The 27,670-nt window shown below is 50.3% G+C and overlaps 1 protein-coding gene across 4 annotated transcripts; it reads right to left on the minus strand.

Annotated features, from left to right (window-relative positions):
- H6PD (hexose-6-phosphate dehydrogenase/glucose 1-dehydrogenase) lies at positions 1-27,570 on the minus strand. 4 transcript variants are annotated; one of them, XM_084651710.1, is made up of 5 exons: positions 27,517-27,570; positions 16,464-17,120; positions 10,198-10,315; positions 7,990-8,259; positions 1-7,246 (listed from the first exon to the last, which is right to left on the minus strand). In XM_084651710.1, the coding sequence occupies exons 2-5, from the start codon at positions 17,088-17,090 to the stop codon at positions 5,889-5,891; spliced, it is 2,373 nt and encodes a 790-aa protein (XP_084507836.1). In that variant the 5' UTR covers positions 17,091-17,120; positions 27,517-27,570; the 3' UTR covers positions 1-5,888. The 4 variants fall into 4 exon arrangements, with proteins under 4 accessions (XP_084507836.1, XP_084507837.1, XP_084507835.1 ...); XM_084651711.1 differs by having other exon boundaries at positions 27,546-27,569; XM_084651709.1 differs by having other exon boundaries at positions 27,472-27,548.
- Between the last annotated feature and the right edge of the window lie 100 nt (positions 27,571-27,670).

Below are 27,670 nucleotides of genomic sequence, written 5' to 3' on the forward strand. Positions count from 1 at the left end.
AATATATATTTGTTTTTTAAAAATAAATTTCCATCAATTCCCAAACATGTTATGGTTCATTATTAGCAGGAAAATAACTCTTTACAGCTTGATTCATAAAAGTTAAACCATGTGAGAAATGGCCTATTTCCAGTGTTAGATTTTTGTAAATACGTATAAACGGTCACATCATTGCTTTGTATGAACACTGTTAAGAAATAGTTCTTCCTTTTAAAAAAAGCACCGTGACAATACAAATAATTGGTGGTGTGATAAAATGAATGCAAAAAGTCACTCAATGGGCTCCTCTCTGCAAGGATGTTTAACACACATTCACTCAGCAACACAACTGCACACAGCATTCCTAGCTCACTATTCACTCAAAATAAAAATCAACAGCTTCTAATAGCTTTCCCAAAATGTAACTAGCACTCTGATTCCATTGCCTAGATTGAAGTAGCTCTTTACCACACTGTCTTTTTCAGCGTCAGACTTATTTTAGAGTTTCACGTTTCCTCCCCCACATCCTGCTCCCCAAATCTCTTGCTGGTAAACTTTGGAGGTTTAAAAATATTTATCCCCACTCTGTTATTTTCCATTTGGCAAATATGAACAAAGTATTAAAGAGTTTAAAACAGATGCTTCTGAAAAAGACATCGCTCTGAGAAATACATTGAAAGATCTGCAGTGAAGAACACAGATATATTCCAGAGCACAATTACTAACTAAGGATACACTTACATACAAAGTTTCTAATGGAATTTTATAAAGGGAAACCTGAGGTTTTATTTACAATTTTGGGGTGCCCAACCTAAGATATCTTAAGGAGTCCTGATTTTCAGAAAGAGCTGAGCACCCAACTTCTGAAAAATCAGGCCTCTTTGAGGTGTCAAGTGGAGCACCTCAAAACCACTAGTCATTTTAGAAAATTTCAGCCAAATTCTTCAAAAAAGAGCCAAGCAAACACCCCACCCCTAACCCACTCCTGCAATGTCACAACCCCTTCTCGTCTGGAGAGAAATTCTGCTGATAGCCATTACATTTATTCTCCTAGAATTCCCCCCCAATTTTTTTTTTTTTAAACATTAAACCTGTTACACCACACATACCATTTGAATGAAGCTGAAGGCAACACGGCTAATATTGTTTAGCAAAGAAAAATGAAGCTTTGAATTTTCAGCCATCCCAGGCCTAAAAACCTCCTCCTTTACACAGCTGCTTCAGCCACAGGGGCACATTCTGGAATTAGCAGTGTTTGTTAGCGACCTGGCACTTCAAGCCAGCCAAGAGCAGGCGGAATTGTGTTTTTCTAGGTCTGTGACAGCGGGCTAGCAGCACCACCCTGAGCACTGACAATGTGGTAGACAAGGAAAGGCCACAGGCTCAGCTGGAAGCAATTAACCACTTTTCTATTAGGAGATTAAGAGCACCTGGGGGGTAGTTACTAGGCAATTGGAATAACTGGCAGTAATGGGAGGATCGGGAAGGGGGGAACTCAGATGTATGGAAAGCCCCACATGCAGTATACCTATATCCTCTGTTTGGGTTGGGACTAAGGGATCAAGGAAGCAGGCCAGGAAGTGAGGCACAGCAGGTAGCTAAGGGAGCATCCCATGACAAGGTCCTATTGTAGGGGGATTGTGATGGTGGTAGGCAGTCTGTGTTAATGCTTTCAGAAGCTGGAGGATTTTCTGTCTGGAGAAAACAATGTAGGTGATGATATGAGACACAGAATGGAGACAAGGAAGACCACAAACATTTTCTAATACTGCGCTCAGACCCCCTGTGCCCAGCCACTGGCCTGCAGGACCACTCCAAATCCTCCAGCGGCCACCCAGGCGAGGCCTGGCCTAGCAGGCCCAACATTGGGTGTCCAGCTCCCCTCCCTTCCCCCGGTTTCCTCCACCGAGGACCCACGGCTCCCAAAGCTGCAGGAAGCACCCCCAGCCCCAGGGAGGACGCGCACAGAGTCGCTCAGACCCCCTGCGCCCAGCTGCTGGCCCTCAGGACCATCCCAAATCCTCCAGTGGCCACCCAGGCGAGGCCTGGCCTAGCAGGCTAGGCAGCGGGTGTCCAGCTCCCCCGGCTTCCTCCACTGGGGACCCGCGGCCCCCAAAGTTGCAGGAGGCACCCCTGGCCCATCACCCCTCCTAAAAGCAACCAACAGGGTTTCCCCACTACACAGTAATTTACGCTTACCCTTTGTTTTGAGGCCGATAGGTAGGCCCGCCTGCCATAATAATCCAGAGAGGAGGTAATTCCAACCCACACTCATCTCTGACTAGACAGCCTTTGTCTCCTCTGGGGATTTCAGCCCATGATGTAGCTACACCAGTGCAACCTCCCTGATGTAGACAAGCAAAGCTCCTTGCACCAGAGCAATTTATCCCAGCTTGGTCAGAGGCACCTGTGCAAACTGCAGCTTGGTCTTTCTGCACTAGATGCTTGCACTGGTGCAGTGACCTCAGAGGCAGAAATCAAAACAGCCCTAATTGAGGAAAGGCTTCAGCTCTGAATTTCACTGAGATCAGAACACATCTCCCACCACAGCTTACTGCTCTATCTCAGTCTACCTTAGGTCTGAAAATAAGGGATTGGTTCTCAAGAGCTTCCCCATTTTATTTTTATCCACACCATTAAAAGAGGATTGCGTGCTACAATAAAAGCCATTCAGAATGACCAGGAGTGGGAACACAGGTGCACAGGAACTGCCAGACTGAATGAGACCCATGTCCCCCCGGTCTCGGATCACAGCCAGCATCCGATGGTTTGGAGGAAGGTGCAGGGGACCCACACAGATGTGGGATAATCTGACCCCCCACATTACATCTCATCCCAATCTCTAGTAGTCTGAGGCTGGCTCGACTCTACAGAGGAGGGGTTTTACATCCCTTCCTAGGCTTTTTTGGTATCAACTCAGCTAACACTGGATATTCTTGTTAGCCATATGCCTTCCCTCTTTGAAAGATCTTGACAACCCACCCACCACACCCGCAACAAATATATATTCTCAGAACTCCAAATCAGCTTACAGTGAAGTCCAACTCTGAAAAACAGGGTGAAATGTCCTGCAGCCCTGTTATACTCTGAATCCTAGCTGCTGATTTTAGTGACCCATCTGGTTTTCCAAATTTTTTACTCCTGCTAGCCCCTCAGCCATGAGAGTGAACCCAATTCCTTCCCAGCTTATGCATCATCAACACGGCTAGCTGTCTGACTGTTGCCCTGACTGCCCTCTTCCACCAACCTCCATGGAGTTCAGTGGGGTGCAAGTCAGGCAGAATCTGGCCCCAATATCCACCTCCCAGACCCCCGGATAAATTTTTTCTCCCTCCCCATTCCATCAGCATTTCACATCTGTGTCGGTCACGAGGGCTGGCTCCTGAGACTCACGCAAGCAGGACAGGAGCAGCCTCCCATGGTTTCAGGCGCAAACACTGTGGTGCTTGGAAAACACACACCATTTATCACCACTTGGTTTGCTTGGTCTTGGCGCCACCTTGTGTCAGACTCCAGCTTTTACACTGAACTGCAGTCGCACCCGTCACTGACTGACGACATCCACCTGGATTCCGACAAGACTGGACCACTGGACAACTAATTCTTTCACTAGCTGTAAACATCAGAGAGTCAGCAGCCAGCAATTCACCCTTCCCAAAAGGGGCCTCCTAAAAATCCCTCTGAAAACAGTCACTTACTTCCCTTCTCCAGTTCTGCCAGTCAAGGATGTGGCATTGCTGGGTGCGGATCAGACACCAGCAGATCTGGATTTGCCAGGAACTGGTAGAATGTCCCTATTCTGGGTTCCTAAGACTCTGTTTTGTACTCCTGGCCCTGCAATGCTTGGGTGGATTTACCTCTGCCCTCCACCCCCCCACAGATCACAGAGCAGCTCAACATCTCCCAGTGTAGTCGGCAGAATCCGGGTTTCCTTATCTAAAAAAAGAACGTTCCTCCTGCATGCCACAGTAAATAGCCCACTAAAGCAGGCCATAGAGTCCCTAGAGTATATGGGGCGAAGGCTTATATAAAGGACAATCTGCACACGGGCAAGGTGGAATTTAGGTAGTGGGGGAAAGAGAGTTCTAAAGATTCTTCTGCCCTTTACTAAATAGGACTGCACCCCCCGCTTTTGTGCTGTTGGTCTACGCTCTTCTGACCCCCTCCAATGTTTTCAGAGGACATGTCCTCCCTACGAGGTGACAGCAACGTGTGGATTGGCTGGAAAACACCCAGGAGACAGAAAACTCCCTCCCCTTACCCAACAGCACCCCAGTGCCCGGGAGTAACAGCCCCAGTCACTGCAGTATCCTTGCCGTGAGCGCTGGATCATGACTGCTGAAGACAGTAGTACTGGATACAGCTGCCTCGCGGGGAGAGGTCACAAGCTGCTGAACAATGCCGCACTTGCCCACGTGGGCGGAGGAGGGCTCTTCCCGGGGACTATAACACAAACGCGCCTCAGGATATTTAAGGAAACCCAATTCCATCTTCAGGTAACTCTGCCCTCCACCCCTGATCCTCTGACAAGGGAAGCTTCATCCGGCGGTAACGCCACAGACAAACGACATCTCCAGAATAATTGGTGCTGAGCTGCAATGCTCTCAGCCCAATCTCCATAATCCTAAAAGTCTAAACATCCCTTGCCTTTTCCAACCCCCTGTGGTGCTGGCTCCCCACTTAGGAAGAACAGCAATTGCTACTGATGACTAGGCCTGTGCACCGGGGCAATTTCTAAAGCCTCAGACCGGCACTCAGCACACAGCTCAGTGCCAGGGAGGGGGCAGTGTCGGTCACACAAGGGATAGTCCCTGGGTGTCTGCAGCTTCCAGGGCTGCATAAACACACCCATGTAGGGCAGGGAACTAATTTTTTTCTTTTTGGGGGGCCGGGGAAGGGGGAAAAATCAATAACAGGACCAATGCAATTGACAAAGGTTAAAATGATACGAATCCCATGGATGGCATAAGGCAAGCAGGCAGGGTCTAGAAAACTCCAGTGCCCGATGACTGCACCCAATCACGGCCACCCCCCTTGCCAAGTTTGCAAGAGCTAGTGACTGCTCACCAGCACTCCAAGGGGCTGATCTAGACTACAGCCCAATCCCTTCCTCAGCATTAACAGTCTCATGCCTCAGGGTGGATACTACAGTTACACACAGCAATACACGGCTAGACCCTGGTTCAGCAAAACACGCGCTTAAGTCCCACTGATCAGCAAATTCTTTGGTGCTTTGCTGAATCAGAGCCAGGGCCACGCATCAGTCGCCCTTACAATGAAGCAGGGCCTCAGACCTGCCAATACGGGAGAGGTCTAAAACAGGAACTGCACCAGAAGACATTAGACTAGGAGAGCTCCATAAGGAAGAGAGTGGGAAAATGGTCAGCATTTTGCTGAAGTAAAGGGTAGCACATACAGGACTACAGCACAATTGTGATGGGCCTGGGCCTCTGGCCACTGTGAAAATGACTCTGTCAGCCTGTCTGATCCGAGGTGAACATTAACAGTCAGTAACACTGCACTTCTCTCCGCTCCTCTGAGAATCCTGAAGAGCTCTGCAGGCAATTAATCAGAGTTGTCTCAGATGGCTTCTGTGAGGTAGGTAGGTATTATTAACCCCATGGTGTGTGGGGGAAACTGAGGTGCAGAGCAGTGACTTGACCTGCCCAAGGTCACAGAAGCAGTCAAGGGCAGAGTCAGGAATACAATGCTGATCTCCAAGCACTGAGCCGCCCCACTTTCTAGACTCAGATGACAGAGTCGTTACAGCCAACAGATCTTCACAAAAGTTAGAGAAACTGTTCAGAGCAGGAGCTGTTATTGTAAACACAGGAGCCTGTGTGCAGAGTTGGAAAATACAGGCTCCAGAGGGCAACAGGACAGGTGTGAGGGGAGAATAAACCAAGAGATCATCCAAGCAAAGCATCATAATCCATGTACCACACCAGCTGGCCAGAGCTGGGATTGACCCCTGAAATAGGCCACTTTCTGGGCTCCTGCCCCACTCTACTGATCTGGGTTGTGATTTCGTGCTTCCCCTTCCCCATCACCAGCACAGCCACCTGCCTGGCTTTGTTGATGAGAGGCAGGCTGAGGCTCATCCTCTGGTGGGGTTTGACAGGGCTCTCCGTCAGCACCACCGTCTTGGCCCCTTCGAGGCCACTGGACGAATGCGGGAAGAGCGAGGCCGTGTGCCCGTCGGAGCCCAGCCCCAGCAGCACAAAGTCCAAGCTGGCGTTGGTCACTAGCGCTGCAATCTCCTTGGCGTACAGCTCTGGCCCCTGGTCCTCCTCCACACACAGCCGTCGGTTCAGGTGCACCAGCATGGGGTGGATGTTGAGGTAGGGTACCCGGACATGCTGGAGGAGGTGGTTGTGCAAGCTGCGGAAGTTGGATTCTGGGTCGGCGAGCGGCACACAGCGCTCATCCACCAGCCACAAGTGGGTGCGTCTCCACGGGAAGCCGTAGTGGTGTCTCACAAGCCGCTGGAACAGGACGATGGGGCTCGAGCCGCCCGACAGGGCCAGGTGGAACTCACCACAGCGTGCCACAGCCTTGGCTGCCGCCGTCTCAATGTCCAACGCCAACCGGGCAATCAGCTCCTCTGGCCAAGCCGAAACCAAGGGGCTTTGCCGAAACTTGGCCTGGATGGTTCTGTAGTCACTTGGCGTTTGCCCATCGCTGTGCAGCAGTTCCACCGGCTCCTCCAGCGTGAAGGACAGCTCCCTGCCCATCATTTCAAAGTCCAGGAGGTGCTGGTTCTCCAGGCCCCCCGGGTACAGGCGCGGGACCTGCTGGGTTAAGCTGTCCAGCAGCGGGGTCCAGAACTCCCAAGACGCCAGCAGGTTCTCAGTGGTGATGAAGGAGTCCTTCCTGCCGTGAAAGATGCTGGAGATGAGGACGGAGTAAGCCTCTCTCTCCTTCACAGGGCTGTACACGTAATAATCCGACAGCGGGAGCCCAAAGAGGTGCAGCTGTGGGTGATCCACCACCTCCTTCCAGCTGCCTTCTGGCATGATGGGCTTAAAGAGGTTCCGGCTGATCAGCACGGCAGGACAGCTCAGCTCCCCGTGCCCGATGTGGAAGATGATCTGCTTGGCTTCACATTGGCTCTTCCCCATCTCCCTCAGGCTCTCACGCTGTGTGCAGTAGGCCCGGTTCTTGAAGAGGACGCGGACGTAGCCTACCCGCTCGTCCAGAGCTTTGCCAGAGGTGAGGAGGAAGGGGACTCCCTCCCAGCGCAGGCTGTCTAGCTGAATCAACACACCTGAAATGACAGGAGAACCTCAGGCCCGAGCCCAAGCACTGTTCTCTTGCGTGGGTCCCAAGAATCCTGGCATCCGGAGCCTCCCTTGCGCCACAATCAGCCCTCCCCATCACCCTGCCAGGTCCCCAAGGATTTGCCTTGCTCTCTCCCGATTAGCCCACCGCGTACCTCAGCTTGCAGAGCTACCCCTTAGGACAGCAGTTTCTCTGGATGAGCCGTCACATCACTCCCTAGCCAAGAATCAAAACACTGAGCACGTGCAGTGTGGCCAGAGATGGCCTTGTGATGAACTGAGATCCACCAGCCCCAGAGAAACCCCGCTTCTTACCTTTTGGAGACATGGAACAGCCCATCCCCATACAGTGAAGGGAGGGAGCTAAGCCACTATAGAATGAATTCCTAAAAATAACGCAGACATTTATACTAATAATTCCACCTGTGGCTTCATGGCCCAACAGATCCTTATAGGTCTCTGGGAGTCTGGACAGTTTGAAAACGTTCGGGCTCTTTCGGTCCCACAGGGACAGAGGCCCTAGAAATAAACAAGGCAGCTACTGTCCCCGTGTTGCAGCTGTGGAAGCAGAGACAGACGTTAAGTGATTGGCCCACGGCCACAGAGGAAGTGACGGCGCTGGGATTAGGATTTGGCCGCTCCCCGTCGCTTAGTCCCATACTCTGACCACCACCCTACCTGCCTCAGCCTTCATGCCCTATGACGTCATCAGCCTGGGTCTTGCCCCCACCTGCAAAGGTTGGCGTCGTGCTGACGTAGTCCTGGGCCTTCTGCAGCTCCTCCCGCACCTGGCTAGCATAGGCCTGGTACTGACCCAGCACCGCGCTGGTGCTCTCCAGGCCCTGCAACGACTTGAAGGTCTGCAGCTTGCGCCGGAGAACCTCTTTGGTGCTGCTGATGTTGGCTGGCAGCTCCATGGCGAGATACAGCAGGACCTCGGTGAGGTGGTTCTGGAGGACATCACGGATGACGCCGTACTGCTCGTAGAAGCTGGTGCGGCCTGAGCGCGACGAGGAGGCGAAAGACGAGCAGTCAGAGCAGTAGGAAAAAGAAACCCCCCAGCTTGGGAAAGGAGCTTGAATATTGGTGCCCGAGGGAATGAAGGGACAGGCCCAGGGACAGAGCCGTCTCTAGCCCCAGACTGGGTACAAGGCCAGCTGCCTCTGCAGGCACCTCAGAAACCACTTCAGCCCCGCAAACCCCTTCGCCCACTGCAGCGGGGCCTTCCAGGAGAAGCTGCCGCAGCTGATAAAGAATTCCCAGGAGACCAGCTGCCCTCACTGGAGCAGCAAAAGGGACCTCCGCTGGAGGAAGGAACGGGAGAGTGGGAGCTGGGTGAGCAGAAGGGCTGAGAGGAGGCAGCAAATCCGGTATGTCCTCAGGCACCAATGGAGAATTAAGCCAACCCTAATTACAGCCTTGCCTGGGGTTTCCTGAGACTGGGGTCGGGGGTGGGTGGGGGAGTGGGCTTTGCTTGACAAGGCCAGCAGCACAGTCCGTGTGTTCAGTCTGGGCCTGGGATCAGCGTCCAGCCAATGTGCTGGGAAAGCAACACAAGACTGTGCAGTGCCGGGCATCTCTTTCACCCCAGCAACGATGGGCACATCTCAAGGGGCAGGAGGGAGGGCAGCAGAGCCTGGGGTCTCTAGCTGGGGTGTGAATCCACATCAAAGCCTTAACAGACGGATCAGAACAAACCCAGGTACCCCTCGCGATTCCGCAGCAACGGATCAGGTCAACAAAGCAGCAGCTGTCTGCATTACACTGGGACCCTTCCATCCACCACTCGGTGCATAGTCTACTCCCAGCGGTTGAATACTCCCCCGGACCATCAACTTAAGCCCTGCCCTTTCTGCAGGAGTTGGGCTTTACCCGCTTCAATACGGCCCTGGGCTGATTTCTTACTGGGGCTAGGAGGGAGAAGGACCATGTCCTATTCAATGCAGGTGATTCAAACCAAAGCCTCCAGTGAGCTGGTCAGGGGCAGGCAAAGCGCTGCAGACCGCGCCCCTGCCCTGGGTTTCCCCTTTGGTTTGATAGTTTGTCTCCCTCTGTCTAATCCAAAGGCACATTTGTTAACGCAATCAATGCTGCAGACTCTCTGGAAGCCGGGCTGCAGGGCGGGGGAGTGTCAAATGATCAGTGACCAGGCTTTAATAGTTACCTTATTTGACACTGCCTGTGTGGTGGCTAGGGGCGGGGGAGGGAGAAGGAACAGGCAGCAGAGACAGAATCCTGAGGTTGCAGAAATAAGGGCACCTGGCGTGCCCAGAACTGCTGCCGGTGGCAGCCCAAACCAGAGTGCTTTCCGCTCAGCACTGCAGCGTGGGGCTGTAGCACTGCAGGGAGGGATCGCAGCCATGTCCTTCAGCAAGAGACCCGCGCCAGCAGCACGCGGCTCCTCTCTCCCTCTCTGAACAGCTGCTGAGAGAGATGCCCCTGTGCTGGGATGGACGAGCACAGCCTGGTGGGTGCGAGTAGCTCCCCGGGCAAAAGCTGCAGCCTAACCCTGATTTAAACTTTCATGCCACAGCACCAAATGAGACCTGAACCCAAGCCGGGCCCTCTCTGAGTCCCTCTGCAGCAGAACTCACGGTCTCTGGGCATCAATGGGAAAGGCTCCCGAACTCTGCAGCAGGAGGAAGGGGCAGGTTCCTCCTCCAGCTAAGGGAGGTAACAGCCATGACTGGGAATCACATTTCTGCCTCTCAAGTACCCATCAGAGTAGAAGAAATGAGAGAATAAATTTGTATATTTCTGGAAAATAAAGATCAGTTTTACACACACACATGCAGAGCGACACCACTCAGCTACCCACCTGGCCTCCTTCTCATGCATTTGCAACATTCAGCCACAGGGGTCGCTCTCACACAGATACACTAAAGCCACCCAGGTCCTGAGAGATTCCCCCTGGCTAGCTCAGCCCAGGATCCCTGACCTTTAGCATCCAGAGTCTCCTTCAGGACAATCTCTACTCTCTCCACATGATGCCGGTTCCAGATTGGGTCCAGAAACTGTCGGTTCTGGTCTCGGAAAGGCAGGATGTGGGCCACAGCCTGGGAAGGAAGGGAGGGAGAGAGGGAAAGATCAGCGTTAAAAACAAAAATCCAAAGCCAGCAGCATTTCTAGAGCATCTCCCATCCCACTGCTCCATCCAGCACGGAAACACTGCCCTGTCTGAGGTCTAGGGAGCACCCAGCACAGGGAGGAAGAGGAGAAATCGGCACAAGAACAGCAGGGTAAATAAAGCCTGACTCTTGCAGAAAGTACCATGGAGTCTCTAATGTCCACGTGGGACAAATATGAAAGGCCTCCCTGGACAAGGCAAACGTTTTACGGTTTCATCAGAAAGAGACTGGCACACAAAACACAAGACACTCAGCTTCTCTCCCTCAGAAGGGCAAATGGCTGAGTCAGACCCTGCTAGGATTCCAAGCCAGGGTTCCAGGGAAGTTGAGGTGGATCAAAGGGGCCGCATACACCACTGAGCCATCTGTTCTCACTTAGGGCAAAACAAATTCTAGTCGAGATGCTCTCCTTGCAGTCAGACATGCACCCTTGTGACCGGGACGTGGGGCCATGGATGGAACAAGGCTATTTCGAAAAGGAGATGTCACAGCACACCGAGGCCAGGGCAGTGCGTCCACCTCACACGTGTTCCCTTAAGGGGCCATGTAGCTGCTCAGACATATCTGGACAGGGCAGCGGCATGTTCTCAGAGCCCTGTGTTCTGGGGTCAAGAGTGAAACGTCAGCTCAGCCCGCTCCACAGCTACAGAAAGTGACACCTTGTCGGCTGGCTGAGGAAGGCTGGGTGGGAAGGGGAGGGAAGGGAAAGGTCACCTGAGGTCTTCAAAAACCTGATCAAGGAAGGTGCAGCATCGTGGCCCTCGAATCACTTGTGGTCTAGTGGATCTGGGGCTGGGCTAGGAGTCGGAAGAACTGGGTTCTGTTCCTGGCTCTGACAATGGCCTGCTGGAGGACCTTGGGCCAATCTCTTCCCTTCCCCCATCTGTAATGTGTGGATGGCAACACTTACCTCCTCTATGTAGAGGACTCCACTATCTCTAGCTGACCAGCCCTATCAGAGCTAGACATGCTGAAAACCCATGGAGGTCAAGAGACACAAAGTCAGGAAAACTTCCGTATAAAGCTAACCATCACATCTCTGGCGCAACCCAGCTGTTCCCAAACTAGTGGTTTACAGGGATAACAGGCGGTGGGAAGTGGGACTGTAGGTGGATGGTGGATAATGTGGAGTTCCTTGGGAACCCCTAGGAGAAGGCAGGAGAAACTGAGGACAAAATGGGAAATATTAAAGCACTGCATCTGTGGACTGGTTCTCAAGTATGATGTTAACACTGATCTCCCAGCTCAGGATGGATCCTGATCAGGTACCACTCCCTACTTCATGTTTATAGTTCAAAAGATGGGGTAGTGGCACAATGGACCACCAGAATGGTGATCCCCTCTTAGTTCCTTACCAGAAAGGTCTCAGCAGATCCAAGAGAGAACCCTGTTCCATCCACCTACTGCTAGAGGAGAGCCCCTAGGTACACAGGATTGACAGGGAGAGAAAGATGTCTCCCGGTGTGGCAGATACAATCACCTGGATTATGTGTCAGCTGCCTTCCAATTAGGGGACCTGATCCCAAGCAGGTCTGTACCAGTAATTTACCTGCTGGATCTGGCAATATCTGGCGCAGGGGAAAGGACAAACGAAGTCAAAAGCAGAGAGCATATAGGCCATAGTTCGGGGCCCAGGATCTCATGGGGGTGGGGGTGAGGGAACAGTCTTGATTCTCAAGAGAATCAAGCGATGAACCCCTTTCCTGCCTCCACCCCTTCTTCCAGCCAAGAGCAGGAGACACGTGACTTCCTCTGCCGCAGGGCTACGTTCACTGCCTTTACCACCCCCTCCCCACTCTGTCCTGCTGCAGTCACTCGCACAGATGCACCAGCCCCTGAAAAATTGGCTGATCATTTAAAAAAAAAAAAAAAAAAAAAGCAAGCAAGAGCACATCATATCAAATTAAAAGCCTCCTCTAGAAGCTGGTGCAAACAGGCTGGGACTGCCTGGAAGGGAAGGGTTTGCTTACTCAGCGAAATACAAGCCCTGACCTTGACTGGAAGACCAGATGGATTCTGCATCTGACACACACCCCCATACGTGGCCACCTCGCTAGGAGGAGGAGAACAAAGAGCCGGACCCTTATCACTTTGGCATGGAAAGGTCCTGCCTCTGTCTGCATATTTCCCTCCCCCTCGCCCACCTCGGTGAGGGATGGGCCGGCAGTACAGGGGAAAAGTAATGGCCAGTCACCGCAAGGTCACTCGTCTGCAGCCCGGAATAGTGGGCTGGACACATTCTCTTCGGCAAGGGGAGGGTTTGAAACATGCTCTGAACTGCTTTGCCTGGGATCCCAAGGGGAGATGGACCCCTCAGACACCGGGGTGGCAGGTTCCAGATACACTGAGAGAGCAGTAAAAGAGCTCTAAGCGCTTCATAAACAGGGATCCATTTAGCCTCCAGACCTCACTGGCAGGCAGGGGCCATCCTCATTTGGAGATGCAGAAGCTGAGGCACAGAGAGGACAAGTCACGGTGCCTCTAGGAGGCAGAGCTTGGAAACGAATCTAGGAGTCCGGACTCACAGTAGCTGTGCCGTAGCCACAAGGCCAATCTGCTTCCTTTAATAAGCACGGGACAGTCCAATCAAGACAAAAACTAGGAGCCAAGAGCACAAAACTCATTGATGGGGCTGAACCCTCTTGCCTGGAAGCAGAAAGGGAAGAGAGAAGCTGCCTAAGGATATCTGTAGCTATAAGCCCTCCAGGATTGGTTGAGTTGGGAGCAGGGGAAAAAACATAGACCTTGATAACCCACCTTCTGGTAGAATCATAGAATCATAGAATATCAGGGTTGGAAGGGACCCCAGAAGGTCATCTAGTCCAACCCCCTGCTCGAAGCAGGACCAATTCCCAGTTAAATCATCCCAGCCAGGGCTTTGTCAAGCCTGACCTTAAAAACCTCTAAGGAAGGAGATTCTACCACCTCCCTAGGTAACGCATTCCAGTGTTTCACCACCCTCTTAGTGAAAAAGTTTTTCCTAATATCCAATCTAAACCTCCCCCACTGCAACTTGAGACCATTACTCCTCATTCTGTCATCTGCTACCATTGAGAACAGTCTAGAGCCATCCTCTTTGGAACCCCCTTTCAGGTAGTTGAAAGCAGCTATCAAATCCCCCCTCATTCTTCTCTTCTGCAGACTAAACAATCCCAGCTCCCGCAGCCTCTCCTCATAACTCATGTGTTCCAGTCCCCTAATCATTTTTGTTGCCCTTCGCTGGACTCTCTCCAATTTATCCACATCCTTCTTGAAGTGTGGGGCCCAAAACTGGACACAGTACTCCAGATGAGGCCTCACCAATGTCGAATAGAGGGGAACGATCACGTCCCTCGATCTGCTCGCTATGCCCCTACTTATACATCCCAAAATGCCATTGGCCTTCTTGGCAACAAGGGCACACTGCTGACTCATATCCAGCTTCTCGTCCACTGTCACCCCTAGGTCCTTTTCCGCAGAACTGCTGCCTAGCCATTCGGTCCCTAGTCTGTAGCTGTGCATTGGGTTCTTCCGTCCTAAGTGCAGGACCCTGCACTTATCCTTATTGAACCTCATCAGATTTCTTTTGGCCCAATCCTCCAATTTGTCTAGGTCTCCTCCCAGTTTAGTATCATCCGCAAATTTGCTGAGAGTGCAATCCACACCATCCTCCAGATCATTTATGAAGATATTGAACAAAACCGGCCCCAGGACCGACCCTTGGGGCACTCCACTTGATACCGGCTGCCAACTAGACATGGAGCCATTGATCACTACCCGTTGAGCCCGACAATCTAGCCAGCTTTCTACCCACCTTATAGTGCATTCATCCAGCCCATACTTCCTTAACTTGCTGACAAGAATACTGTGGGAGACCGTGTCAAAAGCTTTGCTAAAGTCAAGAAACAATACATCCACTGCTTTCCCTTCATCCACAGAACCAGTAATCTCATCATAAAAGGCGATTAGATTAGTCAGGCATGACCTTCCCTTGGTGAATCCATGCTGGCTGTTCCTGATCACTTTCCTCTCATGCAAGTGCTTCAAGATTGATTCTTTGAGGACCTGCTCCATGATTTTTCCAGGGACTGAGGTGAGGCTGACTGGCCTGTAGTTCCCAGGATCCTCCTTCTTCCCTTTTTTAAAGATGGGCACTACATTAGCCTTTTTCCAGTCATCCGGGACTTCCCCGGTTTGCCACGAGTTTTCAAAGATAATGGCCAATGGCTCTGCAATCACAGCAGCCAATTCCTTCAGCACTCTCGGATGCAACTCGTCCGGCCCCATGGACTTGTGCACGTCCAGCTTTTCTAAATAGTCCCTAACCACCTCTATCTCCACAGAGGGCTGGCCTTCTCTTCCCCATTTTGTGATGCCCAGCGCAGCAGTCTGGGAGCTGACCTTGTTAGTGAAAACAGAGGCAAAAAAAGCATTGAGTACATTAGCTTTTTCCACATCCTCTGTCACTAGGTTGCCTCCCTCATTCAGTAAGGGGCCCACACTTTCCTTGGCTTTCTTCTTGTTGCCAACATACCTGAAGAAACCCTTCTTGTTACTCTTGACATCTCTGGCTAGCTGCAGCTCCAGGTGCGATTTGGCCCTCCTGATATCATTCCTACATGCCCGAGCAATATTTTTATACTCTTCCCTGGTCATATGTCCAACCTTCCACTTCTTGTAAGCTTCTTTTTTATGTTTAAGATCCGCTAGGATTTCACCATTAAGCCAAGCTGGTCGCCTGCCATATTTACTATTCTTTCGACTCATTGGGATGGTTTGTCCCTGTAACCTCAACAGGGATTCCTTGAAATACAGCCAGCTCTCCTGGACTCCTTTCCCCTTCAAGTTAGTCCCCCAGGGGATCCTGGCCATCCGTTCCCTGAGGGAGTCGAAGTCTGCTTTCCTGAAGTCCAGGGTCCGTATCCTGCTGCTTACCTTTCTTCCCTGCGTCAGGATCCTGAACTCAACCAACTCATGGTCACTGCCTCCCAGATTCCCATCCACTTTTGCTTCCCCCACTAATTCTACCCGGTTTGTGAGCAGCAGGTCAAGAAAAGCGCCCCCCCTAGTTGGCTCCTCTAGCACTTGCGCCAGGAAATTGTCCCCTATGCTTTCCAAAAACTTTTTCAAAAACTTGGTACTCTTGCACCTAGTCCTTAATTGTTTGTATAGCCCTGATCTACAACAGACTCTCGACTCCTCAGGCACCTTGCCTTCTTCTGCATCTGCAAAGCACCGTGCACACCTATGGCACTGTAAGGTAACACAGTCCAAGGACATGCAGAGCGCAGACAGGCTGGCATTCACTAGGAAGAAACGTGGGATCAATGAAGCCCGCAACCAGTGTCTCAGAACTCCATAGGTCTGATGGGAATGGGACATCATGGCCTGCGAGTGAGGTCACACACACCTGACATGGCCCTCAAGCGACAGCTACGTTTTACAATATTATTGCACCAACCCTACATTTGTTAGATAAAAATTGCACACGAGGAGCCAGGCAGATTTTGAGGGGGGAGGCTCGAGGTTCTGCCCAGCATGTTTAAAATCCTGCTGCGCTCTCAGACCCAAAGGAAGGGTGGAAATATCCAGCTTGTGGCCTGCACCCCGACCCCTCCCTGCCTTCCCTTTACAGTCCATGTGCCCGGCCCACCAGCCAGTCTTACTAAGGTTTATTTTGCTGATGCTGAATATCAGCCATGGATCCTTTATGCAGCTGGGCAATGACCAGTAGTATTAATAAGTGAGGAGGAGCCAATGTGGCCCTCATTTCACAAGACCATCAGATCAACAGGAACCGAGACGGCCTCACTGGGTCACAGCTAGCTATATCTTCGTCTCCAGCCCTGCGCATCTTGGTGAAGGGGACAAGGAACCAGCCAAATGAACAGTGATAAGAAGACTTAATAGGCTCCAGGTCTCTTCACTGCTCCAGCAACCTAGGTGAGCAGCTCAGTTGGGCTGTGATTGGTGCACCTGGCAGCCTGCTGCCCACATTAAATGAAAGGCTGAAATTTAGGGACCTCCCACGAGCCAAGCTCCCACCCCGCCAAGACCCCATCCAGCATGGCAACAGAGTCATTCCAAGTCTGCTCACCTGTTTGCCGAGGTAGTGATCCACCCGGTACATCTCCTCTTCCCGGAAGAAAGTCCTCAGCTCGATGGCAAGCTGCTGGGCTGACTTGAGGTCATGGCCAAAAGGCTTCTCCAGCACCACCCGCAGCCAGGCTCCAGGGCGCGGCCTGCAGCTGCCATTGATGTGGCGGGCGATCTCCGCGTAGGCAAAGGGCGGCACTGAGAAGTAGAAGATCCTGCCAGCTTCCTCTAGCCCCTCCTGCTGGAGCAGAGTCCCAATCTCCCGGTTCAGGGCAGTGTAGTTCTCGGACGTCTTCAGCTGGTGATACTGGCTCAGCTTGAGGAACTGGTCCTTGACCACAGCGCACCTGTCGGGGGACACATCCGACGGGCAGGCAAGCTTCTTCAGCACCTCAAACATCAGCCTCTGTCCTGGCTCGTGTGCCGTCAGCGCAGCCCCGTGGAAAGTGAAGCTGTGGCCACTGCTCACCTGGTCCAGGTAGAGGTGGAACAGCCCCTCCCACAAGTACTTCTTGGCCAGGTCTCCTGTGGCTCCCAGCAAGACCACGGAGACATGCCCTTGGGACTCCTTGGCCAATGATGGCAGGGCACATAAGAGAAAGATGGCACACAGGGCTGCCCTCAGCATCCTGGGGGAGGAGACAAGGACCCAGGGAACCTAGAGGACGGAGAAGAGAAGGGAAACATCAAGCTACATTAGCATAGAATATGATGCCACAAAACACAACCCCAGGTGCTGGTTCTTCCACAGCACTTGAGACAGGAATTTTCACCTGGATTCCTCTCCCAAAAGTCTCTCTTCTGGTTTGCCAAAGGCGGGAGTGATCTCAGCTCTGTTGATTCAGCCCTAATTATTCACTAAGAAAAGGCCTTCATCAAATAAAGCTGAGGACCCAGACGCTGTGTTAGCCAGGTGGCTTCTGTCAACAAGGAAGACCAGATCTCATGGGCTAGAGGGGATCAATGCCATCAGCACTGAGCAACAGGGCGGGCAGACCTGGCACTAGGCATAAGCAAACTAAGCAATTGCTCTATTCACTTTTTTCGTATATGTTGTATGTGCAGGACCCCCCAAAAATCCCTGCTTTGGGCCTCCAATGGGCTAGCACTGCCGGAGGTGGGGGGGTGGGGCTTACTGCACAGGACAAGAATCCTGCATTAGTGCAGGAAGCCTCGTTACTTTCCCTGCAGTTTGCCAGAGTTTATGATTATTGCTAGCAAATATTTGCATTACAGGACTCACATGCCCCTATCAGGACTGAGCTCTGGACAAACATAAAGAAGAACACAGCACCTGCCTCGGAGACCTTCCCGCTGTGTCAGCACTAACCCCTACATGGTGAGGTTCCTGAGTGGGAGCTGCTGGCTTTGAGCTGTGGAAATGAAATCCATTCTTACACAAGTTTCTGTGCCTGCAGCAAACAAATGTGTGCGTCACGGCATGCAGGATGCTACTTCCTGCTTGGGGCTTTTCTTCCATTTTGGCACCTATGTGCATCAATATTGTCACAGCACTTCAGAGACAGGCACCACAACTGGTCGTCCCAGTTTTCTAGCTCTTTGGTTCACTTCCATAATACGCAGCCAGTTTAAGACTTACATGTAACTACGTCCCAATGAAGGGCACTGAATAAGGCTCTATGCCAAAAAAGACCAATCGGTCTGATGAAACGAATCTGGTATATGTAGCTATGAAACAGTGATGCATTTTGTGTGTGTACTTGCACCTTTATATCTCTAAGCACTCTGCCTGTCTGCAGAGATCCCCCATTCTGTTCCCAGAGTTGCTACAGCCTATAACAGAAGAGACGCATACAGTCCGCTCTCCAAAAGAAACTTAGCTTTTGTTCCTTCTTACTTCTGTTTTCTTTATACAAGAAAAGAATTTTTTCCTTATACTTCTGTTTTCTGTTTTCAAAATACAAGCAATTTTTTAGACGAAAGTACAGGTTTTGTTCTTTGTGCACAGCAGTGATGTGGGAAACCAGGAGAGAGAACCCAGAAGGACAAGTTATGAGGACAGCACAAGGGTTGATTCATAATCTCTTGCATCAGTTGTTATCTCGCTCTATTCACTTAGTTTCCTGGAGTTGGGTGTTACTGGAGAGTAGCCACAATGATAGCACAGTTGAGATAACCCAGGGCTTTCATGGCATTTCAAACAGTTAAGCCGTATCTACCACAGAAAGTTGTGTCGCTTTAGCTACACCAGTGTAATTAAAGCATGAGAACGCCCACAAGTGCGAACACAGTCATATTGGTATAACAATGCGTTAGACCACTATAGTTACTCCTGTATTCTGTGCACACAGTAGGTTATGTACTGGCCTAACTACTTAGGTAAAAACACCATACCTCTAACTGACATAGTTACACCAGTACAAAACTGGTGTTTACACCAGGCCTTAATGAGCGAGGTTCTAAAGTGTCTCAGTGAAACAGGAAATGTATTTGACACCACAGACCCAATTAGCTTTTCCCACGTTCTGCACTTGGGGCAGGGAAACTAGTCGGTTTCACTTTCTAGCTCTCCTGTAGCAGCTGGTCAGGATGGATTTCTCCAGTGCATGGGCCTGTTTAAATTTTAATCAAAAATGAAAAAAAGAAATCCCCCAAATACCTCGTTCCTCCCAGCCCCTGGCAAAATATCATTTCAGAAATTAAAAAAAAACAGGTGACAATATTTCCATTCACATTAGGGTTTGAAACAACCCGATTTTCTTTTTACAGCAAGACTGCACCAGGGCTCTGCACTACCTTGCAGAGAGCATCACCCCATGGTATTTGATTCATTCTCCTCAGACAGGAAACACCCGTTCCCCACCAACACAGTAAATGGTCCATAATGAAGGATGCAGGTTTTTTAAGCCTGTTTCCTCTGGTGTCAGTGACCCCAACAGTCTCCGTTCAGGCCATATAGGTCAAATGTAAGGACCGGTCTTGTCAAGATTCTTGCATGAAATGGGAGCGTTGGGTATTTAGGATTTTTCTCCTGCTCCCCCAACAGCCTCATATAATCTGCCGCCAGCTTCCCCTGGCCAGCTTCCCTGACCCGTGGGCAGGTTTGCATCTGAAGGGAGGGAAGAGGGAGAATGGAGTGAGGGAGAGCTGGTAGGTTTGGAGGATAAAGGCAAAGGAAGAGAAACAAAACCCAACCCCCACTCCCATGCAATCTCCCCTCTCCTCCAGCTTCTGCCTGGAGCTTGGCTGCTCAATGGAATGTTTCTGGCAGGGCCAGCACAGCATGACTGAGAATGGATGGAAAGTGGAGATGTAGCAGTACCCAAGTACCACTTTGTGGGCAGAGATGGGAAACAATGGCTTCTCCGCAGGCTCCCTGAATCCCTGGCTAGTGACAGCACACAGCTCCCCTCTCTCCCAACACACAGTGACCTTTACACCAACGTCCTTTCCCTTCCTCCTCCCCAAGCCACTTCAGGCCCTGGTTCTGGACCAAAGGACCTGGACTCTGATCCCCTGCCAGGCAATGGGCTCAGCGGGTCCCACCCTCCTAGCACAGTTCTAATGGGTTTCCCTACTAACAGGGTCCAAGGAAAAAAGTCTCCTCTTCAGCGCTAGTGTTTTCACTAAATCGACACAGGGAGCCCCAGGAAATCCTCACCGCCCCATCTTGAATAAATGTGATTAAAACGCACGCTGGTCTCACCCAGCAGACTCACCCCAGTAACACATGAAAACCGCTCTGGAAACTGACTTCCTCCTGTTAACTCCTGACCACAGATCTTTCTTCTCCTGCAGCCAGAGACAGGCTATGCCAGCACACACAAGACTAGCTAACCAATCAATAGGTAGACAAACAAGAGGCCTCGTTAATGATAAGCCAGCTCAGCACTTTCTGGTAAAGGAGAGGAAACAGCAAACCTGAACCTCCCATTCCCAGCAGAGAAAAAACAAATGTTCCTGTACCCGTCCCCACTCAGCACTTCACATTCATTGGTCCAACCAAGTTCCTTTTACATAGCTGTCCAGGAATGGGGGTGGGAGGGAAAGTTGTTTTTTTTTTCAAAGTGGATTCTTGATCTTTTATTTAAAAGAGTGGGAGGGGAACCCAAGAAAGGTTAAAGCTAAATACTTGCACCTAGGCTAGCGGTAGATGTGTGAAATGCTGGCCCAGGCAGGAAGTCCAACTTCCCAAGAATTTTCTCTGAAACATTCATCTGATTAGTTAAGACACTTGAGAATCAAACCTAACACTCATAGCGAGAAGCAGTGATAATGGCTTATAGTGAGCCTTCAGTAAGAGGGATTTAAGAAAAGACTTCCCAAAGTCACAAAAACTGAGTGAAAAAAAGGGTACATTTTAATACACACACACAAAGAAAATAAAATAAGGGTTTAATACTGTTGAGATTCTGAATGCCCTTGATCAGAGTTGAATTTGCAGATGAGGAAAGATGGTGTGGAAAGATGGAGGAAAGGCACTAGTGTAGGTCTTGACAGACCTGAGTTCTTGCCCCAGCTTCACCACAGCCTCCTTACATGACCTTGGGCAAGTCACTTTGAGGCCTTGTCTATGCATAATTAAGCCAATAAGAATGTCACCCTCTTGAGGGATGTCATTTTTCTAATGAAATAGTTCAATCAGTATCTCCCCTACCAGTTATGCAGGTATAAAGGTGCCTTATACTGGAATAGTTCATTCCTTTTCCCCGATAGGAATAGCTATACCAGTAGACGGCACCTTTCCACCAGCGTAACTGCATCCACACTGGGTGTTGTGCCGCTTTCTCTATCCCAGTTAGGTTAAAGCACTACAACTTGCGTTCGTAAACAAGGCCTTAATCTTTCTGTGCCTCAGGTCCCCAGCCATAAACGGGAACAACAACACTCCCCTTCTCCCACCTTTTGTCACAGAATCATAGAATCATAGAATATGAGAGTTGGAAGGGACCTCAGGAGGTCATCTAGTCCAATCCCCTGCTCAAAGCAGGACCAATCCCCAATTAAATCATCCCAGCCAGGGCTTTGTCAAGCCTGACCTTAAAAACTTCTAAGGAAGGAGATTCTACCACCTCCCTAGGTAACGCATTCCAGTGTTTCACCACCCTCCTAGTGAAAAAGTTTTTCCTAATATCCAACCTAAACCTCCCCCACTGCAACTTGAGACCATTACTCCTTGTCCTCTCCTCTTCTACCGCTGAGAATAGTCTAGAACCATCCTCTTTGGAACCATCTCTCAGGTATGCATCCCCCCTCATTCTTCTCTTCTGCAGACTAAACAATCCCAGTTCCCTCAGCCTCTCCTCATAAGTCATGTGTTCCAGACCCCTAATCATTTTTGTTGCCCTCCGCTGGACTCTCTCCAATTTATCCACATCCTTCTTGTAGTGTGGGGCCCAAAACTGGACACAGTACTCCAGAGGAGGCCTCACCAATGTCGAATAGAGGGGAACGATCACGTCCCTCGATCTGCTGGCTATGCCCCTACTTATACATCCCAAAATGCCATTGGCCTTCTTGGCAACAAGGGCACACTGTTGACTCATATCCAGCTTCTCGTCCACTGTCACCCCTAGGTCCTTTTCCGCAGAACTGCTGCCTAGCCATTCGGTCCCTAGTCTGTAGCGGTGCATTGGGTTCTTCCGTCCTAAGTGCAGGACCCTGCACTTATCCTTGTTGAACCTCATCAGATTTCTTTTGGCCCAATCCTCCAATTTGTCTAGGTCCCTCTGTATCCTATCCCTGCCCTCCAGCGTATCTACCACTCCTCCTAGTTTAGTACCATCCGCAAATTTGCTGAGAGTGCAATCCACACCATCCTCCAGATCATTTATGAAGATATTGAACAAAACCGGCCCCAGGACCGACCCTTGGGGCACTCCACTTGATACCGGCTGCCAACTAGACATGGAGCCATTGATCACTACCCGTTGAGCCCGACAATCTAGCCAACTTTCTACCCACCTTATAGTGCATTCATCCAGCCTCTACTTCTTTACTTGCTGACAAGAATACTGTGGGAGACCGTGTCAAAAGCTTTGCTAAAGTCAAGAAACAATACATCCACTGCTTTCCCTTCATCCACAGAACCAGTAAACTCATCATAGAAGGCGATTAGATTAGTCAGGCATGACCTTCCCTTGGTGAATCCATGCTGACTGTTCCTGATCACTTTCCTCTCGTGTAAGTGCTTCAGGATTGGGCACTGTCTGTCTTGTCTATTTTGGTCCATCAGCTCTTTGGGGCAGGGACTGTCTCCTATTACTGGCATGCACAGCACCTTGCGCGATAGGCACCTAGACATGGCAGGGGCCTCTCGGTGCTGCTGTAATACTATTTACTGTGCTTTCCCCCTAGCCCTGGCTGATGGGTTTTCAGGCACACAGAGCAGCATAGAAGGCGTTTCTTTGACGTTTTTCAAACACAGGAAAGAACACCCCGTGGCTGCAGAGGAAGAATGTCACACATTAGCTGAACACAGGTTAAGCAGGTCTAACCTGACCTGCGCCGACATTTAGCGAAGGGAAACAGGAGATAGCCTCAGTGTTTTACCACAGTGTGGAATGCTCTCTCAGGAGACAATCTGGGATGAATTCTCTTTCTCCTGGGAACTACTACAAGATATATCTTCGCTCATCAATCTAACTCATATCATCTCTCCCCAGCCATCCACTGTAACTCTCCTACCCCTCCCTCCTTGCTTCTCGACCATCGGCTACTTAACCTCGATGTAGCCACTTAGGTAATCCATCAAATTGCACCAATAACCACATAGGGCCAAAAGCATAAAACATAATCCCCTTGCCTATGGTATTACAGAGAGAGATTATTTTGCAGGTGTACATGATAGTCTTTCCCTCCACTATGGAAATATAATAGAACAATATTATTATACCTGGATCAGCAACTTTTATTCAGGAGCCCTACAGTGCTTCAAATGTATTTAGATAGAGCACAACTGAAATATTCCCACCTTGTGGGGTGCAGGGGGCTAGCCACCTAGACCACAATATAGTGCATGACAGCTGAGGAGGGGTGAGCAAGGATTTCGGCTAAGGACCCTGGCACAGCCCTCAACTCTTATAATAAAAAGCCATGGGATCCTCAGTGATCTCAGCTGCATACAGGTGTGTAAGGAGGGGGGCCAGGTTACCTGCCCAGCCGCCCCAAATCTGAGTGGTGTTGCAACTCGGTGTGCCAGGTCACAACACCACTCACTTAAATTTGGCCCACGCAGTCCTGCGTCATCCAGTTAGGGCTGGGGTACTGCCTCCCCCACTGTGCCCCCGGCTGTGTGTGAAATACCCCCACGTAAACTACAGGGCATAATTTATCAACTCCAACACTGGAAGGATGAACCACCCCTAAAGGGATAGAATCTGTGACGCTACACAGTTTGGGCATCTCAACCCCTGGCATCCCAAAGCTAAGCTAACCCTTCTGGAGTTTTCTCTGCATTAGACCAGTGATTCTCAACCAGGGATACATGTAACCCTGGGGGTACGCAGATGTCTTCCACGGGGCTACATCAACTCATCTAGATATTTACCTAGTTTTACAATAGGCTGCATAAAATGCACTAGGAATGTCAGTACAAACTAAGATTTCATACAGACAATGACGTGTTTATACGTCTCTGTATACTATACACTGAAATGTAAGTACAATATTTATACTCCAAATGATTTATTTTATAATTACATGGTAAAAATGAGAAAATAAGCATTTTTTCAGTAAGTGTGCCATGACACTTCCGTATTTTTATGTCTGATTTTGTAAGCAAGTAGTTTTTAAGTGAGGTGTAACTTGGGGGTACGCAAGACAAATCAGACACCTGAAAGGGCTACAGCAGTCAGGAAAGGTTGAGAGCCACTGCATTAGACAACTTGCACTGATGTAATTAAAACCAATTTAAAGTCAGTTTAGTCACACCCTACTGTAGACACATTAACTGGTTTAAAGTGCATCATACTAGTTTAGCTCAATATGGTAACTGAATTAAACTGTTATGAGCATATTTTAAACCAGTTTAAGTGTGTCTACAGAAGAGTCTTACACCAGTGTACGTAAGCCGACTTAGGTCACGTCTACACTCGCATTTATGTCGGCAAGACTTTTGTCGCTCAGGGATGTGAAAAAAACACCCTCCTGAGTGATATAACTTGTGCCTGCGTGCACAGCGCTTTGTGGGTAGGAGACACTCTCCCGCAGACATAGCTTCCGCCTGTCGCAGAGGTGGCGTAATTATCCCCACAGGAGAGCACTCTCCCATCGGCACAGCGCGTCTTCACCAGACGCGCTGCAGCTGCGCCAATGTAGCATGGTAGCGTAGACTTGTTTTAAGCCAAGTGGACTCCTGGGGGATTCAATTACACAGTCTCACACATTTCCAACTAAAAACTGGTTACTCAATACTTCCAATTGCAAAACACCGCCCTGCCGTGCCCAGAGCCAGCAGAATAAACCCAGTTCCCCTGGTTTATTGCTGTCATATCATATAACAAAAAGGACCCATGTAAAAATAAAACCAGACAGGATTATGTTACCCAAGAAGGATTCCTTTCCCATGTGACCTAAGGCTTAGCTATATGAGAAAGTTGCAACATTTTAACTTAAATCAGTTTTAAATCTGGGTTAGTTAAACTGGTGCAGGTCCCTGTGCAGACACTCTTATTCTGGCTGAAGAATAGCTGGTTTGGGTTTATCTGGGTAAATTCCCAAAACTTAAAAACCAAAATAACTGCTATCAAATGGGCATAAGGCAGCCCTGGTGCAAAATTAAACCCTGTTATAACCAACGCCCTGACAGCCACAAACCTGAATATAAACAGCACGATTAAAACAAATGGATTTTACAACATGACCATAAAGGCTTGTCCTGTAATAGCACCGTTCAGGCAATCCATTGAGGGTAACGCTGCCATGCGTGGATGCAGGAGTCCACCACACAACCAGTTGCAGGTTGAGGGCCTTAGACCCTACTGACCAGCAAATGGGAACCAATCCCAAGGGCTTTCTCACCCTGGATGTCACTGCTCGCAGCAGTTCAGGACGCATACGGAGAGCATTCCACTTGGCCCTAACCACTGTGACATACACATTAAGGCCCTCATCCTGCAATGATCTGTCAAACTATGGGTTGTCTTCTAGGTTAGCAGTCCAATGGGGTACCCAGGGGAGGCTGAGAGACTGCCTTAGGCCCCAGTTTTTCATTACAGATCCACTAGCGCAGACCCCTTCAAATGGAGCTGATTGATCAATCAGGGCCAAAGATGTTCTCCCAAACTCTCTGCCTCTGCTAACCAAAAAGCCACCCACAGTGGGGCACAGCTCACCCTGACTTCTTTAGTGCTGGGCTCTTTAAGGGAGTAAGATTGATTTTGGTTGGTCTGGGAGAGCGCTGCAGAAAAAAAAATCACCTGTCAATCACTTTTCAACACACACACACACACACACAAAGCACAGTCTTCTGAACAAAGAAAAGCACCTACAGCCTTGGGAAAACAGCCTCTACTGTCATGACTGGGTAGAAGTCTCAGTCCCCCAACTCGCTCCTGTATGAAAAAATGACAAAATGATCACGGAGTGGTAGGTTTTCACTAGTGAATTAGTATTCAGTCCACTCCGCAAAACATTTAAGAGATATACAGCACAACACTGCATGGCTTAATCCTTCTGTAAGGCTGGGCATAAATAAAACATAAAGGAAAGCGTCACCAAGGGGGAGTGAGAATCAGGAATAAAAAGTCAGCCTTCTGCACAGGGGAGTATTAGAGATGGGTTGAACCGGCACCATCAGTTCCTGGAGAGGTCAGAGGTTTAATGCCCAAGATCCCATAAAGTACAGAAGGAAAGATTCAAATTAGCACTTGATCCTTTCTATTAACTGTTCTGACAAAGCCGTGATCGCCAACCCTCACACAAAGGAGACAGAGCTTAGGCCACCAGACCCAGAAAACTGAATCACAGAATTTCTGGCAAGCAGGAGAAGCAGTCTCGCATTTATAGAGACCCCAAATCAGCATAGCATTTATTCCTCAATGACACAGAAGGCAAACCCTTGGCAATACAAGGGTTAGCCAACATCTGAAGTGCATCCGATGAAGTGAGCTGTAGCTCACAAAAGTTCATGCTCAAATAAATTGGTTAGTCTCTAAGGTGCCACAAGTCCTCCTTTTCTTTTTGCATCTGAAGTGTGCGTTTCTTGCTACTCCAACCAGCGTGTCTAAGTGGAGATCTAAAATACTCCTCATCCGCCCGCCTTCCTCAGGCTCATTCCAACCCAGTAATTTAGTTGTTAAACCCCTCAGCACCAAAGGTCAGGAGAAGAATTTCATCGAGGTTGTGGAACCATGCACAGAGGTAACCAGTGTCATCATGGGCAATAACTAGCGAACAATTTACCAAAAACAAAAAAACAAACCACAGAGTTACAGAGGCAGAAATGGGGAAGTGTATTTCCTTTGGTGAGATCTAAGGAAAAGTTACCTTAGAAGAGGGGCATGTCCTGTAAAGTACCCCTACAGAAACAACCTACACATAAATAACTTTGTTCCCTTCCCTTGCCCCAGGCATCACCAAAACCCACACCCCAGAAATAAATCACTCCTCACACACACCATCTCTCTACCCACAAACTACTGACTGAGCTCCTCCCCTTCACGCCTCCTCCGGTCCCAGCATCCTCCACGGAACAGAAACCAAGTCCGCTCCGCAAACTGACTTGTGCAAGAAGAAAGAGCCCGAGGCCATGGGGCTTTATTCCACACGCAGCCCAAGCCAGGGGAGGGGAGGAACTTTCCCCTATTCCGCCCGCCCCAAAAGCACTAGCGGACCCCTATCTCCCCTCGAAGTGGGGCTACCCCCAAGTCCGAGTCTAGTTCTGCAGAGCCACAGCGGACACGCGCTCCTGTGCCGGGAGAGCCCACGCTGCGCTGCGCTGCTTGGCCCCCTGGGTCCCCGCAGCAGTTTGCCCGCTGGGCGGAGTGCACGGCGCTGCAGCAGGCTCTGCTCCCACCGCTCCCACCACACGTTTCGCAGCGGCTCACCCCACGCCGCAGCCGGGCAGGGAGCCCCCTCCCCGCCGTACTCACGCGGAGGACCAAGCCTCGGGAAAACCCACCCTGGGCCGGGCCGGCTGCAGCTGCGGGCTCCGCCTCCCGCACCGGCGCACGGGGCTCCGCTCCTCCTCTTGCGAGTAAAGTCTATGGTTCACGCTGCACTGGCTCCCGCTATGGAGAGGCGGGA

Source organism: Lepidochelys olivacea (genome assembly GCF_965140295.1).
Source record: "Lepidochelys olivacea isolate rLepOli2 genome assembly, chromosome: 18".
NCBI classification, from domain to species: domain Eukaryota; kingdom Metazoa; phylum Chordata; order Testudines; family Cheloniidae; genus Lepidochelys; species Lepidochelys olivacea.

Bases quoted from the DNA above. Each gene is read 5' to 3' on its own strand.
- H6PD (XM_084651710.1), bottom strand. From the start codon at position 17,090: ATGCTGAGGGCAGCCCTGTGTGCCATCTTTCTCTTATGTGCCCTGCCA. The intron at 10,316-16,463 runs GTGAGCAGACTT...CTTCCTTCCCAG, and splicing joins ATCACTACCTCGGCAAACAG to GCTGTGGCCCACATCCTGCC. The intron at 7,247-7,989 runs GTGGGGGCAAGA...CTGTCATTTCAG, and splicing joins CACGACGCCAACCTTTGCAG to GTGTGTTGATTCAGCTAGAC.